Source organism: Pezoporus occidentalis, unplaced genomic scaffold (genome assembly GCF_034315485.1).
Source record: "Pezoporus occidentalis ecotype Australia unplaced genomic scaffold, CSIRO_AGI_Poc_V1 ctg267, whole genome shotgun sequence".
In the NCBI taxonomy this organism is placed as follows: Eukaryota; Metazoa; Chordata; class Aves; order Psittaciformes; family Psittacidae; genus Pezoporus; species Pezoporus occidentalis.
Window position 1 is genome coordinate 571,580 of NW_026914578.1, and position 17,166 is coordinate 588,745.

The window sequence follows — 17,166 nt, forward strand, 5'->3', positions numbered from 1 at the left end:
TCTCCTTGGCCTGTCCCTACAGGCCCTTGTCCAAAGCCCCTCTCCAGGTTTCCTGCAGCCCCTTTAGGCACTGGAGCTGTGCTAAAGTCTCCGCAGAGCTCAGGAGAGGAGCAGGATCCCCTCCCTGAGCTGCTGCTCACGCTCTAGGGGTGCAGCTCAGCAGACGAAGGGCTTCTGGGCTCAAGCGCACACTGAAGCTGGTTCACGGGGAGCTTCTTGTCAGCCGAATTTTGTTGTTGCCTTTAATTGGCATAGGTTGATTTAAATTTCAAGCAGATGTTAACTGTAGCTTGAGGGGGTATGGAAACAGTCAAGGTGGTCTAGCAGCTCCTAGCTGCCTGAGAGGGGAGACCCTGCTCCTCCTGCTGCGTTTGTGTAGGTGCTCCCAGAGCTTCTGCCGTGGGTTGATCCAGCTCACTGGTTCAGAAGTGAAAAGCTTCTTGTGGGGTAACCAGTTGTATCAGCTCATGGAAAGATCCAGCAGACTCAAGCAGGTATGAGGGGTGGCGTGAGGGAGCAGAGCCAGTTGTGGGGATCAGCAGGAGGATACTATATTCCTCCTTCCAAAAACACCAAGCTATGGCATTGAATAAGCTTCTCCTGAGCCTGTGTCCCTGTCTCGTGCAGCTCTGACCTGATGGCAGGAAGCTGTTCACCGTTGCTGTTGTGGATAAATACAGTCTCGTTTCTCCCATCCCTTGAGCAGGCAATCAACCACCTTCATGGCAGCTCCTAGTGTTTCTCACCACTCAATGAGGTTATTCATCTTTCTGGAGTGAGAACTTCAGTTTTCTCTTCTGCAAAGTGAATTTCTGTGGGGTTAAAAAGTGGAATTGGCATCCTAAGGTGTCAGATATGGAAGAAGCAGGGCAGCCTTCCAGTATCTGAACAGGGCCTACAAAGACGCTGGAGAGGGACTCTTCATTAGGGCCTGTAGGGACAGGCCAAGGGGAATGGCTTTAACCTGCCCGAGGGGAGACTGAGCTGAGCTCTTAGGCAGAAGCTCTTCCCTGTGAGGGTGCTGAGGCGCTGGCACAGGGTGCCCAGAGAAGCTGTGGCTGCCCCATCCCTGGCAGTGTTCAAGGCCAGGTTGGACAGAGGGCCTTGGAGCAAGCTGCTCTAGTGGAAGGGGTCCCTGCCCGTGGCAGGGGTTGGAGCTGGAGGAGCTTTAAGGTCCCTTCCAACTGAAGCAGTCTGGGATTCTGTGTCTTTGAGAGGAGCAGGACCACTTCTCATGTCCATGGACAGTTAGACTGACTCAGCCTGATGTCTTCGAGTGTATTTTATTGCTGTTTGGATTTCTCAAAGTTTTGTTGCTCTTGACCAGAAAAGCAGTTTATTAATACTGTTTGTCAGTGCTTTAATAAGTCACCTATAAATTCATAATGTCTGGTAAAACTTTCCTTCTCCCTGAAGCTTCTTTCGGCTGAAGAGTTTTAAACGTTATGAATGTAGCTAAATTCTCATTTTGTCATGCAGCTTGAAACAACTTCAGGACATAATATTTAAGAAATACGTTCTGTAATAACCATTCCTAATAACCTCCTCTACGTTCTTAGTCTCAGTATTTTTATTAAGCTGTGCTGTTACTTTAAAGCAATATGCATATCTGTGGAATAGGCTCAAAGCAGTACTAAAGTTAACACCATCACTAATGGGTTGCAAACTGATATGTTTTAGCAGTGAGGGAGGACAGTTTTTGAGTAACACCTGGGTACAAAATAAGGTCAAAATAGATGAAATCAAGGATTCCTTCTGACTGCTCTAAACCCTGACTGAAATTGGCGATTCACATCAGTCCACCCTGTTGAGCACAAGTATTTTTTCCTCATTTGATCTTAGCTTTAACTTTGCTTTGTTTCATTTTGGGGCAGTTTTTGTTCAATACTTCACAGAGGTATCTGTGAATCTAATGCAAAGTGGGGAATCCAGTTTTCTCACTTCCTTGGTAAGAGTATAAACTCCAGAGTGGTTGGTTATATTCTATTGATTGTGTTCCCTCAGGTTTCCTGCGAGCTTTTGAAGGGAAAACAACAGCATTTAGCATTCTGCATTTCTGATCTTGGAGAAGTAAGAGTTGTTTTTTTCTGTTATAATAGAAGAGTTTTGTGGACTCTCGTGGTGTGTGATAGAATATTGATGCTTGTGAGCTTACTGCTTGGTGTAGAGTTCCTTCAAACACAGCAGGGGGATTTAAGGTAGGCAGTGGAATTGTTGCGAAGTTCAATTTCTTTTGGAGCTTGTTCCTGGCCAGAGGCCTCATTCTGTATTAATATTTCACTGCTAATCCAGTCATGTCATAAATTGTGTATAAGGATGTGTTCTTGTGCTGCTTGGCATATGAGTGTATCTGGTTTCAGCTGAAATCTTACAGCGGGATGTGATCACTCCATAGACTTCCAAACTTTCTAGGGAGGAATTTCAGACTATTGTTAAGAATGTGAGGCTGATGCTGTATTTTGTGATGGAAATGAACAATAAAGAGTTAGAAAATGTCCAGTTGAAGTGTGTGCTTCAGATAAGACAGAGATGACATTCTGAGTAACTGTTGTGGTTGTGTTTCATAATACTCCTAGAAAATGGAAGTTCTCTTGCTGAAGTTGTAGTGAGCAAAATGTCCTGTCAACCAAGGCATCCCCCTTGGGCTGCAGCTTCCTCCGTCTGGTTTTGCTGATCATCATAGCATCCCAGACTGGTTTGGGTTGGATGGGACCTTAGAGATCATCTTGTTCCACCCCTCTGCCATGGGCAGGGACCCCTTCCACTAGAGCAGCTTGCTCCAAGCCCCTGTGTCCAACCTGGCCTTGAACACTGCCAGGGATGGGGCAGCCACAGCTTCTCTGGGCACCCTGGGCCAGCGCCTCAGCCCCCTCACAGGGAAGAGCTTCTGCCTAAGAGCTCATCTCAGTCTCCCCTCTGGCAGGTTCAAGCCATTCCCCTTGGCCTGTCCCTCCAGGCCCTTGTCCCAAGCCCCTCTCCAGGTTTCCTGCAGCCCCTTTAGGCACTGGAGCTGCTCTAAGGTCTTCCCTTCAGGAGCCTTTTCTTCTCCAGGCTGAACAAGCCCAGCTCTCTCAGCTCCACTGCAAGTCCTCAGTCCCTCGGGTAATGCACATTGGTTTTGGAGCAGGGAGGACTTCCTTGGGGTATAGTTGATGGTACCTGGTTCTAGTCATTTGCTCAAAAGAGAATGAGAATCAGTTCCACTTTATTGTAAATATGTTATATTAGCATGGGATTTCAGCAGATGATTCAGCAGCAGCGTGGTCATGACATTGGACAGAAGCTGCTTTTAACACCCTAAAATGTGCTATCTCTTGACTTAGGACCCTGAAAAATGTGGGTACATCTGCCAGAGGGGAGACAGAGATGAGCTCTTAGGTAGAAGCTCTTCCCTGTGAGGGTGCTGAGGCGCTGGCACAGGGTGCCCAGAGAAGCTGTGGCTGCCCCATCCCTGGCAGTGTTCAAGGCCAGGTTGGACACAGGGGCTTGGAGCAAGCTGCTCTAGTGGAAGGGGTTCCTGCCTCTGGCAGAGGTTGGAACTGGCTGAGCTTTAAGCTCCCTTCAATCCCGACCAGTCTGGGATGATTTTAAGACTTCCCTTCAGTACCTCTTGCAGAGGTTGTGCTGTGAGGTAATGAATCCCTTTAGTTCAGAGATCAAAAGGATGATTGGAAGCTTCCCTGACAGTTTTATGTCATTGCCATCTGTCTGTCCTGCTGTGTTTTCCCTCCTGGACTTCCAAGGTGCTATTTCCTCTTGCTGGAAGCTACTTCTTCTACAGCAAGTGTGGCAGAAAGCAAAGCATGACAGCATCACCCTTTGGAAACCTGTAAGTTCATGCAGATTCTCTTTGGCTGTACCCTCACTTTGTTGCTCCTGCTGTGGTGTGATAACCTCTGACAGGAGTGTGAAGCAGATAGCAGGTAAATCCCCCCAGGGAGAGTCATCACCTGACATCCTTCTGTGTTCCCCTGAATCACAGCTTGGTTTTAGTCCTTTAAAGTACCAGCTGCTGCTCTTGTTAGAGTTGCAGTTGAAATCCCTTTCTGTTTAGGGCTTTTCACTAGTATTTACCATATGAAAAATGCCCTCAGGTGGTACAGTGACTTAGAAAGACTGCAGTTTGCTTCCCTTCCCACTGCAGATGTACGGAGCCATGTTGCAAGCCAAATGTCTGAAAGATCCACATGAACACTATTCCCTGTGCAGCACTGTGCATCTTCTGCTTCCCTTTTCCAGTCATTTCCTGGTGCAGAGATACAGGTAGAGTGATACAGGACTGACTCAGCTGCATTAAAACCCAGCCTGTGGCTCTTACAGTCAGGCACTTTGATGGGCAGCTTCTCCAGAAGAAACCAAACCTTTACCCAGTGTTGTTCTTGGAAGCAGCAGGCAGGGAAAGGGAAGTGAGCTAGTAAGTAGCTTTTCAGGGCTACCTGCAAATCTCAGACCTTGGGATTATGCAATAAATTGTGTTGGAAGGGACCTCAAGGGGTCTCTGGGCCAACCTTTGCCCACAGCGGGGTCTGCTCTGAGGTCTGACCACCTTGCTTTGGGCTGTCTCTAGTCTGGTCTTAAACCTCCAAGCAGAGACACTCATGGGGCTCAGAGTTGTTTCTATAAACTCTTAAGTGGAATCAAGTCTAGGAAGGGAATGGCCAAGCCAGGGCACCTGTGCTGTGGTAGTTTCAAGGCTTAGATGGACATGTTTGAGTTGAAACATTGCACTTGATCTTTGTCTTCTACAAGAATTTCCTCCTTCAGCAACCAAACTAAAATCAAGTAAAAATTCCACGTATAGCAAGGCTTCCATTTCATGAGCAGAGGGCTTAGATGTCCCTTTAGGTTTTGGCTGTAGAAGTGTTCACATGTGAAACTGTTAAATGAGGGGCATCAGTGTTTTTTCCTTGCTTCAATATGTTGCTGATGGGTGGTTTGGATGCGCAGCACAGGGAGAGAGGGACAGGCTGGAGCTGTGAGCTTTGTGCTGCAGTCCCTCTTTATGAGGAGAGACATGTGCCCTCTTGAGAGGAGGGTGTTTTCCCCCCATTTTAACTTGACATTTTCTCCAGAACAACATTTAGTTTTGCTCCCTGGAGGGGCTGTTAAATGGCTGCTACTTACTCAGGTGGGGATTTTAGACACCATTCTTTTAGCTGAGGACTCCTGTTATGAGTTTGAAGTGCAGGGTTAGTGCCTGAACCATCTGTATTCAAAACTTCACTCTTTGAATGGTATGCATGTAACTGGATGTCTGCGTTTTTGGGGATAAATGTGAGTTGTTAAGAGCAGATCAGTGATTTACATTTAGTCTGCTTAGTGAGATGTAGCTTTAGTGATGCTGACACCACATACATGAATACTTGTGAGGTTATTTCCAGTTTTCTGTGGCTAAAACAAGGCACTGCAACCCAGAAGTAAACTTTGAGATGTTCCTGTAGCAGAGTTCAAAAGACCTGAGCGTCTACTTGGTGAATTTGGCAGGTTTATTGCTTTCAGTGTAGGCAGTATTCAATTTTAGTTTTAAACTGTTCTCTGTAACACTTAAAGAGCTATTAAAGATACATCCTGTTCAAATTTACTCAGTTATATTTGTCTTGTAGAGGCTGCAGATACTGTTAAAGATGTTTCATTATGAATTGATTATATTAAACAGCATAAGCAATGTTGGCAAATACAGGAGTAGTTTTGTGGGTAGGAGTGAAGCTGTATCATGTCCTGACAGTTCAGGTGTTTCTTTGCCTGCTGTAGGTGAAATGTAAAGAGAAAATTCAGTGCATTGCTTCCACAGCCTTCATATTTTGGATTATCTCATTCCAGTCCCAGCAGCTATGAATAAACAGGAATATCTCCTGCCAGCATATGGAAATGGCATTGCCTGGAAGCCCACCCCTGTTCTGAAGCAGTGGGTTCAAAAATACACTGTGCAAAAGTGATGTCTCCGGAACTGTTTGCATTAAATAAACCTGTCAGGATGCCAGCCCAGCTTTACTTTTACCATGTAGCTTCCATCACAGAATACAGTAATAAAGGCATCCAAAAGCCCAGTGAGTTTTTGTTGTTGGAGTAACACTGCAGGTGTCTGCTGGGTTCATCCCTTGACAGTCCAAAGGTGTCTGAAGAAGACTGACAGACTTCGGTCCCATCTATTCCTGTATCCACACACTGGAGAATGTGTTGGATATGATCTTGGTCACTGACCTTTTGAAAACACCTACTCTGCATGTCTTTTGTGAGACTCCTCAAAATACACATGGAATAAAACCAGTGACATGCTTTTAGTGTCACCCAAGCCTGCTGTGTTTCTGCTCAGTGTCTTGTCTTTTTCTCTTTACCATCAGGTTTATATTCTTCCTATCTCAGAACTGGCATTTCCTTCCTGTTGTTCACCTGGAGCATTAACAATGTGCTCAGTGGTGTGTCTGTGCAGCAGGATTCTGTCAGTCCCTTGAGTTTTTCCATGAATTAGGAGTTAATGAATGATTTTTCATTCTTTTAAACCCACAACAAATGGCCATTGTTATCTTTTCTGAGAATAGAATCAAATGCATAGAACAATTGGATTGTGTCAGCCCGGGTATTGTAAGTGTCCCATAGTTTTTCTGTCCTGGGCCTTGGATACCATTTTGTAGGTAGCAGCTCTTTGTTCCCAGGAGTGTCCTTGAGGGGAAAAAAAAAAGTGCTTTGTACTTCTCTATGAATTGCTGCAGTGGCAAATGAAAAGCCATTGAAGTACAAGGGGTATCCTTTTCACAGGAATTCCTGTTATCCTGATATACCGTAGCTTAGGACTTAAGATCTGATGGCACCAACGTAGCCATATGATCTTTAGTGACTGCCAGGGAATTCTCAAGCAAATGCCCTCAAAGCCATCTGTCCTGCCCTGTCCAGAGTCATGATCTGGAGCAAGGAAATAGGGCTGAATAATGGGCTGTTGCAGGAATTGTCTCTAATCATAGGATGCTCTTTCACCTCATGTGCAGTGCTAGCAGATTGTCACTGAAAGGGTTACTCCTGGTCTCCTGCCACAGCTCCAGGCTTGTGCTCTGGGCTCTTTGCAGCAGGACTGGGGGCTGCAGAGCCCCAGGCTGAAGCTCTTTGGCTCACTCCTGGGATGAGAAACTAGGGTTAGTTTTCTCTGAGACTGGTTTGCTGAACCAGCACATGCTGCAGCTTCCTCATTGCTGGACCTGGCACAAGCAGCAGAAGCACATGGAGTGGTGGGGAGAGGTCACATACTACTTTTGGCAGCAGCTGGCCATTAATACAGATGAGATGTAATGTAACACTGCATCTAGCTAGGAATAGAAGGCAGAGGATGATGGGCATAGCATCACTTAGACTAGAAACATGAAAGGCAGAGATGGTAATCCACAGACTAGGTACTTATAGTAGGCAAAACTTAGGAGAAAATAATAGACCCAGAGGCTGTTCTAAAAGCTGGCCATGGAGTCTGTGGCTAAGAACGAGCTAGAACTTCCCAAAAGAGAGAATTCTGTGAGGTAGCTTGAAATGGACTTAATGTTTCTGGAGGTGACTGGGTTTTGAACATTATCTGCTTGGGGGTTGTATTTGTCCCTTCTGTAGACTGACATTGTACTGGTACTTGGACTTGTTCAAAAGTCCTGGGGGTCATGCTGAGCTCCATTGGCGCTGCAGTGTTTTAGCAACACTGTTGAAGCTGGGAAGGAGATTGCTTCTGCAGTACTTCAGCCTATAGGTCAGGCTGTGTGCTTGCCTGAGCTCCCATGCCTTCTCCATACTATTCTGGAGTACTGAAAGCTGAACTTTGTTTCTTAAAGTGACTTGTATGAGATTGGTTTTTGCCTCACTGTGGTTTAGTGTCTACTCTCAACAGGAAAGTGTTTCATTGCAGTGTATACTGGAAGGTTTAGATACAGAGTTGTTGAAGATGGAGTTATCTGGAGATAATCAAGACCAATCCATTGCTCAGAGCTGGGACAGCTCAAATAGATTTCTCAGGACCATTGCCAGTCTGGTTTTGAATGCCTCCAGTGCAGAGACCACAACATCCTGGGGCAACGTGTTCCCATGTTTCATCTCTCTTAGAGAGAGAAAAGCTTTTCCTTATGTTTAAATGTATTCCAGTTTGCGCCCATTGACTCTTGTCTCTGGATGCCATTGGGAAGAGATGGGCTCAGTCTCCTGTACAGCCCTCCATCAGATACTGGACATGGGGTCAGATGCTCCTGAGGCATCTCTTCTCCAGGAAGAGCCCTGGATCTCTGAGCATCTCCTTTGTCAGAGGGTCCCGTCCCTCAGCCCTTGGAGCTGGGCCTTTCAGCCAGTTTTCCATTCACATCCCTGCTTGTCCAGGCTTACTTCATCAGTTTGTGAGGGTGGGATGGGAGATGGCATGGAAAGCCTTGCTGAAGAGAAGACGAGCACGTCATCTGTGCTCCCTTCACACACCATGCCAGTCTTCTTATTAGGGAAGGCTTTTGGGCTGGACAGGTGTGAATTCCCTTTTGTAAATCCATGCTGACTGCTCCCATCACCTCCTTGTCCTCATTCATATTTGCTCCATCACTGGGCTGAGGCTGTCTCTGTATCCTTGTCTTTGGAGATGGGAATGATGCCTTTGCCATCGTGAAAACTTGTAAAGGGTGATGGAAGCCTCAAGTGGGACTGAAACAACAGGCTCCAATATTTATATATTTCTACACAGATCACGTAAAAATCCATGCACCTAAACCCATACAAGATGTATCTGAATCCAAAGGGGGCTGCACTGCTGCAGGGCAGAGTTAAGAGCAGACCGTGTTCTGCTTGTTGAGGACTCCAAAACCTGCTTTTCTTAATCGAGATGGGGAAGTTACTTGTTCCCCTTTACACAAAGCTCATGGTCCAGGAGGCCTCCTCCAAGTCTTTCTGGCTGTTGGCAGATCCTGAACAGTGTCTGGAAGCCAAGATGTGTCTTTGGGGTTGGGTTTGGCTTTTCCCCCATGAGAGCAGAGCTGCTGCTGTTACACCATGCTAGACTCTGTCTACTTGAACTCCTGCTGTCCTTAATTCACAGTGGAGTGAGCGCTCCCTTTTCCTCAGAAGCCCTACCCTATCCGGTATTCCTGGAATCCCAGGGTCCCCTTTTAACAAGGAACTGACCTAGTACAGTGTCCTCAGCATAGTTTGCATCCAAATACTGTCTCATCATAGAATCCCAGCCTGGTTTGTGTTGGAAGGCAACTTAAAGCTCACCCAGTTCCAACCCCTGCCACGGGCAGGGACCCCTTCCACTAGAGCAGCTTGCTCCAAGCCCCTGTGTCCAACCTGGCCTTGAACACTGCCAGGGATGGGGCAGCCACAGCTTCTCTGGGCACCCTGTGCCAGCGCCTCAGCACCCACACAGGGAAGAGCTTCTTCCCAGTATCTAACCTGACCCTCCCTTGTTTCAGTTTGAACCCATTCCCTCTTGTCCTATCACTACAGTCGCTGATGAAGAGGGACTTGTGTGTTGTAGACTCTTACTCAATATAGGCAGACATGTAAGTGACTTTTGGTCATTGATTCCTAAGGAGGTGTATTTTTTCTCGCCTTTTAGAGATGCTAATAGAAAAGAACTTTATAATTACAGAGAGTTTTTTAACTTGTAGTTTTTGCTTCATTACACATCTAGGCTGGCTGTTGTGGGTGGAAGCAGCTTGTGCCTCGTGAGATGAAGTCAAGGAGAAGGAAAATCTTGGAATAATAGCACAAGGTTTTACTTGAGTATACATTTCCCAGTTTCTGACATAGTATCTTGTTTTAATTTTGCATATACTTCAGGGTGTACAGCTCCTGCAGTTCTAGTAGGAGTACAATCAAGGCAGAGTATTATACATGCACAAAAGCACTTATCATGAATCTGCAAATTGAAGCTTTCCCAATTATTCCCTGGCTAAACCCAGGCATTTTTCCATGAAGACAGCATCACATATTATGTATTATTATTGCTTAGGGTTTAACTGCGATACCAAACGATATCTCAGTTTGCAGGAGGTGGCAGGGAAAAGGGCTACTGCAGCTCTCCGAAGCCAAAATCCGTCTTCCAGCTTTGACAAACCCACTTCACTGGGGCTGTTCCTGAAAATAGCTGCGCCATTTGCTTGGATTTTCAAAACAAATGAGGGTTGCATGTCTGACATGCAAATCTCAGCCTGGGAGGCTGCAGACTGGCAAAGTTAGAAGCCAAGGAAAGCAGAATTCCATGGAAGATGACGTTTGTTCTGATTAGAAACGTGAAGTTACCCAGTGTGGTGGGCCAAAGGGTGTCTCTGTTACATAGAAATTGTTGTAGAAGTCTCTTTTTTCCCCTGTATTTAGGAGATACATGTTTGTTTTGTAGTCTGTGATCATATTAATTTGTGTTAAAATGTTCTTGGGAAGAAAGTGTTGCTTGCAAAGTCATGTCATTCTGCTTTTCTCACAGCTGGGTTTTTAAGCACAAGATTAAATGGCTTTTTCCTTTTGTTCTATGAGGAATTCTCATTGTAATTTGTAATTACCTGTTAAGTGTGCACCTTCATTTAAATAGGACAGGGGATTTGTGTGTCCTATAATGTGCAGTTTCAAATAGGAAGAATGATTTCTCTTAAACCGTGCTTCCAGTCAGTGTAATCTGGCATATACCTTGGCTGTGGAAAAGGGGGTTTAATACATGGAGTTAAATCAAAGCTGGATCTGTTAAAAACTAAACTATCCCTACTATTAGCCTCCAGTTTTGTGCTGGCATAAAGGGAGAATTGAAAATGAGCAGAGATGGAGAGAAAGTAGCATTGCCCCCTCTGGCCCCAGCACTGATTTATGCCATACTAAAGCTGACTGTGGAACTGTAACGCTACTTTCAGAATGAATTGGTTTGCTTTAGTTTATACTTTCAACTCAATTATTGCATCACAAAAAGGGCATTTCTTCCAGTTCTTGTTGCTGAAATCATGCAGCAGTATTGATACAGACAGGATGAAATGGCTACTCTTTACCTCAGATTGCTTCCGCCTGTTTGTGGTGCTTTATTTGTGGATACATCACTTGCTGTGACTTGTGTTGTATCAGATGAATTATTGGATTGCGCTTTTACAGGTTCAACCTAGAACTAATCATTTCCTGTGTTTTCTTTTTTAGCCTTCTGTTGAGTCTTCAAGCCCAGGTAAATACCTTTAATGGTTCCTGAACTTCTAAGCACCCTTTAAAAATGAGTTTCGCTGGTCTCTTGCTGTTAGTAATCTAAGGATATCACTTGATGGATAGGTTGGTGGTAGTACTGGTTTCAGTAGTCACTATCTAGTAGTCAGCCTAAGTGTAAATTATGACTAACTGGAGGCTTTTTTCTGTCCACTTTGGTCCCACTGTACTTAGTGTTATTTATTTCCAAGCTTTTTGGCATCCTACTGTGGAAAAGCTTTCCCGTAGTTACTTTAGCTGGACTGCCCTTGTCCCTTGAGCTCTTCTTCTTGCAGAGAAGCAATCAATTGCTTTAAACACTTCAAAGTATTATTAACCCTTATAGGCAAGCCCTCCCTCTTGCACCCTTCACATGCAAGCTCTACAAGCTTTGGAAAATGGAATTGAAGTTGTCCGTGGAGACGAGTGGAAAAATGTTAGCAGGGTTGGAATTAGAAGTCAGGTATTGCTGAATTACATCTGCCAAACCATTCATCCATCCATTTAGTTTTCATTGTCACAAAATCTAACCAGACTTCTTTACAAAGAACCCTGAAAATAACAAGGCATGGGGGGGGGGGAAATAACTAAGGATTCTGCATCATAAATAAAATCTGCATAACTCTGGAGCTTACTTGAAGCTTAAAGTCTGGAAAAGTCATTAGACTGTCTTTGTAGCTGCAAAACAAGAAAGCTTCCAAAGTATAAAGGAAACAACTGCCCTGAGTTTATATTTTATGAGTGTTTCTGCTCCCAGTAGAACTCTTGATTCAGGCAGGTTTATGATGATTTAGGCATTAAGTCTTCAGAACTTGAATGTTTTACAAGCATTTAACTAGGGGCCTGATGTCCAGATACGTAGGGCTTTGAGATCTGGCTGTTAAACAGCATCTCCTGCTTCTCTTTCTCATGATCTGCCACTCAAAGGGCAGCTTTTACTGTCCTCTGAATAACAAGATTGGCTTTCCCTGAGTTAAACGATGGAGGGATTTTGAGGATATTTTAATTTCTGAGTATAATTTGAGTATTAAAATGTCACCAAAATAAAAAAATAAACTCTGTGAGGCCATGATCTAACGAAAAGCATTCTTTAAAATGTTTTCTATCAGGAGGTTCAGCAACATCTGATGACCATGAATTTGATCCATCAGCTGATATGCTGGTGCATGACTTTGATGATGAACGGACATTAGAAGAGGAGGAAATGATGGAAGGAGAAACAAACTTCAGTTCTGAAATAGAGGATCTTAACAGGGTAGGTAGCCTTAAGTAGTCATAAAACATAACCACAGCCCACAGCCTCACACAAAACATACGCAGGTTTTTCCCCCTTATAGTTGGGATTTAAAAAAAAGAAAAGAACAAAACACCCCAAAATCACTAATAGGTAAATAATACTGATGGGGGAAAGCAGCTGAACTAAATGTGAGGTTCTCAAAAGGTGGGAAAAGGAAACTGGTACCTAAATACTTAATAATGTATAACGCTGTGCTTGTTTGGTTTCTTTTTGCATATATGTGCTGCTATAGGAGTTGCATTTTAGAGCTAATAATATAGGTTAAAGCATGCTCTCACTAAACTATATTCCAGTGTTATTTTCTAAAGCACTTGATTAGTGCAGATAGATGTTGATTTATAAAAAATTCTCCTAATCTTACCTTTCTTTTGCATATTTATACAAACATTTGTATAGTACTTTAGTGGAGCATAAAGGAGTATCTTCATTTTTAAGGTGGAGGAAATGGAGATACAGATGAAATGATTGGCTTAAAGCAAAAAGTTGTCATAAGACCTAGGATCAGAACTCCTGATCTGTTTCTCACTACTAACTATTGTCAGTGGTGAGAAATAAATCTTAAAACATGTGTCTCCTGAAATAATTGCATATAAGATTTCTTTGGCATTTTAGAGTGACTTATGTATTGTCTTAAATCACTTCTCAGGCAGAATAATATACTTAAATTACAAACTAGGCTCATTATAAGTACAAAGTAATTTAGGTACTGTCTGTGGCCTCCTTGGCTGAAAAGACTTCCTGAACCTAGGATCATCAATGATTTTTCGATGCGTATTTGATGTATAAATCCTGTTCAGTATAAATGATTATGTCAGTATGACTTTAATTTAGTGCATTTAATCTACATTTCACATGTAAACGATAATTTCTTTCTGGTAACTTGAGGTTTGATATTAAATGGTAAACATAAAGATAAATAAATAGCTTGTGGATCTAAATGTGCTTCGTTTAGGTTGAGGAATGGAGCTCCACGCCTGTGACATGTTTTTCCCCTCATATTTTGTGAAGAGTCAACATCTGTTATGTAATTCTGTCACCACATTACAGTGCATCGTTTATAACTGTATTTCAGCCATCAGTTTATTCCCCCATATCCTTGTTCAAGTGTATTATTCCTTCATGTGTCAGTTCTTATGAGATCAGGACAGTGAGCAGTGCTACAACAGATTCACATTGCTCCTGTGTTGCCCTTCCCTGCAGGATGCTCTTACGGACTAGCAGAGAATCTTGCGGTCACTTTGTATGTGTGTTGCAGGTAGGGCTTTCACTGAGGTTCAGATGCTTCCATGCCCATAGGATCTCACAGAATCCTAGAATCCAAGACCACTTTGAGTTGGAAAGGCCCTTAAAGCTCATCCCCTGCCACAGGCAGGGACACCTTCCACTAGAGCAGCTTGCTCCAAGCCCCTGTGTCCAACCTGGCCTTGAACACTGCCAGGGATGGGGCAGCCACAGCTTCTCTGGGCACCCTGTGCCAGCGCCTCAGCACCCTCACAGGGAAGAGTTTTTCTAGTGAAGAATCTCGCTAGAGACCTGTGGTTTCCTCTGCCTGTGGCATAGGTGGCAGGCTGCACATCAGTGCTCACTTTTGTATGGGATTTTTTTGTCATGGATGGTAGGCAATCTAAATCTCAGACTCTTGTTAAGACAAGTGCTATCCTGTCTTTTTCTTCCCCCCCTCCCCAACATTTACATGTATTATTTCAGATTCCCTCCAGGCTGTGAATGTGCCTGATTTACTAGTTCAGCTCCTTCAGAGGTGAGGTGACAGTCAGGTTTTGCAAAAGCATTTTTGAACCTTGGTGATTTCACTCCTGACTCTCATAAGAATTACACCTTCCTCTGAGGGTAAAGATCTTTTCTGCTTTTTGGGTGAGCTCTGGTGAATCAGAACTATTGGAATTTGTGGTTTTCAGTGATAGTTCTTGAATGGAATTTCTCATGGGCAGGAAAGCTGTCTGTGAGGTGGTGCAGCAACTAACCTTGATCGTATGGCTTTAACCTGCCAGAGGGGAGACTGAGATGAGCTCTTAGGCAGAAGCTCTTCCCTGGGAGGGTGCTGAGGCGCTGGCACAGGGTGCCCAGAGAAGCTGTGGCTGCCCCATCCCTGGCAGTGTTCAAGGCCAGGTTGGACACAGGGGCTTGGAGCAAGCTGCTCTAGTGGAAGGTGGCAGGGGTTGGAACTGGGTGAGCTTAGGTCCCTTCCAACACAAACCAGGCTGGGTTTCTATATCCAGACATGTATTCAAGTAGTACTGGTTTTGTAAGTAGTAGCAGCTACACCAGATGTGACCAGCATCCTGGCTAACCACTGTTCTTTCAGCAGCCCCAGAGAATGTGTGCTGGGACAAGGCACATCTCTCAGTGTCCTGGGCATATGCCTATGGTGCAGTTTCCCAAAGCACATGGAAACTTGGCAGCATGATTTTGGTAGTAGGAAACTGCATTCACAGTCAGTCTTGGACATAATAAATGACCAGGCCCCAGCAAGTTGCAGACTTGATTTCCTGCTGCTCTCAGCTAAGCTGGAGGTAGCATAACATGAAGGATTTGATGAGTGTGAGGCCAAGCTCTTCACCTTTGTGTTGCCCTGTCTATGGGCAGAGCACTACAGGGTGCTGTGTGGCTCCCTGGGTACCTCTAGGATAGGGTGAACATTGCCAGGGTGCTGTGCGTGGAGCCTCCCTCTATTCCTTACAGATTTGTAAGCTTTTTTTTTCCTCCCTTTTCCCATTTGTTCCATATAATCATTTGGTTTCCCCTTTTGGGGTCCCCCTTTTCAGGGAGTGGTTTTAGCTTTCTTAGGATTATGTACCAGCATCTCGTGTCTTTAAATGAGAGAACCATACATGGGAACCCACTGTTTCATTCTTCCAGCCTCTAGCAGGAAGTAGTTCAGGCACATATGAAAAAGATGTTGTCTCTATGTCTGTAATGCCCATTAGTCTTATTTTTCCTCTTCCTGTGGATTTGTCCATTCAGTTTTTAGGCTCTGTAACCATAGTGTCCACTGCAGTGGGATGTGCAGTGTTGCACAGTTCATTTAGTGAGAAACATGTTTGGGTTTTCAGCCTGTTCTATGTCCATTTCAGTGGCTGTTCCTCCATTAGAAGAGCCATTTATATTTATTTTCTCTGTGCTGCTTATGACACACGTCTCCATTATATCACTCCCCTCACGTCTACTCCAGACACATCCGTTATAATCTATTTCTTGTTATTAAGCACCTTCCACAAAAGAAATTCCTGTGTCTTTGATAATTCTTGTTCCTTATTCAGCCTTTTCTCTTTTTGCAGTCTCCTGAAGCAATGCAGAAATCACAATTTGTATTTATCTTGGAGAGTTTCTGGCCCTTGGAGCTTTTTTTGTTGTAATGGTCTGTTAGAAGTTAGGAGGCTCTACCTAAGAAAAATGTTAGTGCAAGACCACTTTCCTAGGTGACATATAGTGAGTAATAAGCCTGTTACATAGTTCCCCATTTCTAACAGTTAGATATGATAGGGACCAATAATTCAAGAAGAAACGTGAGGACATTTAGGTCCACATGGTCTACATCTACTGTGTATAAAGCTTAACCAAAGAGTAGACCAATGAGTAGCAGAATGGCTTAGTTCTTTGAAGTAAAATAAAATACACAGACAATGAGTACTCCTAACCCATGTTACTCCTACTCTTACACAGCCGAACTAACTACAAGTGCCTTTTGTCATTGGTATTGTTACTGCATTTCCAGAAACTAGAGCTGTGTTGTTGAGTGAAGGCCTTAGGACAGGAATTCCCTGAGGCCAGGCAGTAACTAACAAAATCTGATTATCAGCCAAGATGCACATTGCATGCTAAGAGGAAGTATTTAGAGCAAGCAGACAGCTCTAAGTAACAGAGGATTTGATCGTGTGAGAGAGATCATGTTAAAATGCCCTCTGAAAGGTCTCCTTAGGGATGCCACATACTGCCCCTGAGGGCTGGGCATGAAGGTATTAAAAGGGATTAAGTAATTTGCAGACATGGCAATAAATGATTTATATTAATAAAGTGAATGTAACAGTTTGGGAGCCACTCAAATTTGAGAACCAGCTGTATCATTTGCAGTGGCTCTGCGGAGAGGACCAGCATTCGAAGGATAAAGACTTTTAATTGTGTACCTATTTTAGCAGATTTGCTTCATCTGTGGATGGTTTTGTAGACAGCTGGCTTAAAATGTGTAGGAATCTGTAAACATTACTGCTGTCTTTACCTGGTTATCAGGTGATCCTAAGTATAAAGTGAACCCTCGCCCCCATCCAGCCCCTCAGTTTCTAGTTTTGCCCAGAATGAGGAGAGGTACAGGGTAAAGAGGTGCAGTTTTGTTTTCAAAGCCAGAGTTGAAGAACTCTGTGGAATTGTCGCTATAGCAAAACTCCCCAAAGATTTAATTCCATGTTCAAGCCAGGTACTGCAAGTTCTGCTCCTTATTTTGCTGAATTCTTGGAGACACTGCAAAAATCCCTGCCATGCCCTAGAACAAGGTCCTGCCTGCCAAAACTGTCAGTATCTTGTCTCTGTGAAACAGTTGCTGCTGACACACATTTTTACCTGTTTCTCCTACAAATGCGTACTGAATACTACTTCAGGTAGTTTAGGGGAAAGCAATACATATCCCAAGAAAGAGTGTGTTTGCTCCAGGTGCTGAAGGGGGTATGGTGTAACCAGCTGTAACCTGCCACATTGCA

At 44.2% G+C, this 17,166-nt stretch overlaps 1 protein-coding gene and 1 long non-coding RNA gene across 5 annotated transcripts in view; both read left to right on the plus strand.

The window, feature by feature from the left end:
* Positions 1-17,166, plus strand: part of MIER1 (MIER1 transcriptional regulator) — a 39,117-nt gene that overhangs the window by 4,665 nt on the left and 17,286 nt on the right. For all 4 annotated transcript variants that reach the window (XM_062624450.1, XM_062624449.1, XM_062624448.1 and 1 more), the window contains 2 exons: positions 11,122-11,146; positions 12,270-12,415. In XM_062624450.1, coding sequence (XP_062480434.1) covers positions 12,317-12,415 — 99 coding nt within the window. In that variant the 5' untranslated portion in view covers positions 11,122-11,146; positions 12,270-12,316. The remainder of the gene's footprint in view (positions 1-11,121; positions 11,147-12,269; positions 12,416-17,166) is intronic.
* Positions 3,633-6,274, plus strand: LOC134166636 (uncharacterized). Its single transcript, XR_009965935.1, has 2 exons — positions 3,633-4,263; positions 5,752-6,274. It is a non-coding gene; the product is annotated as an uncharacterized LOC134166636 (long non-coding RNA).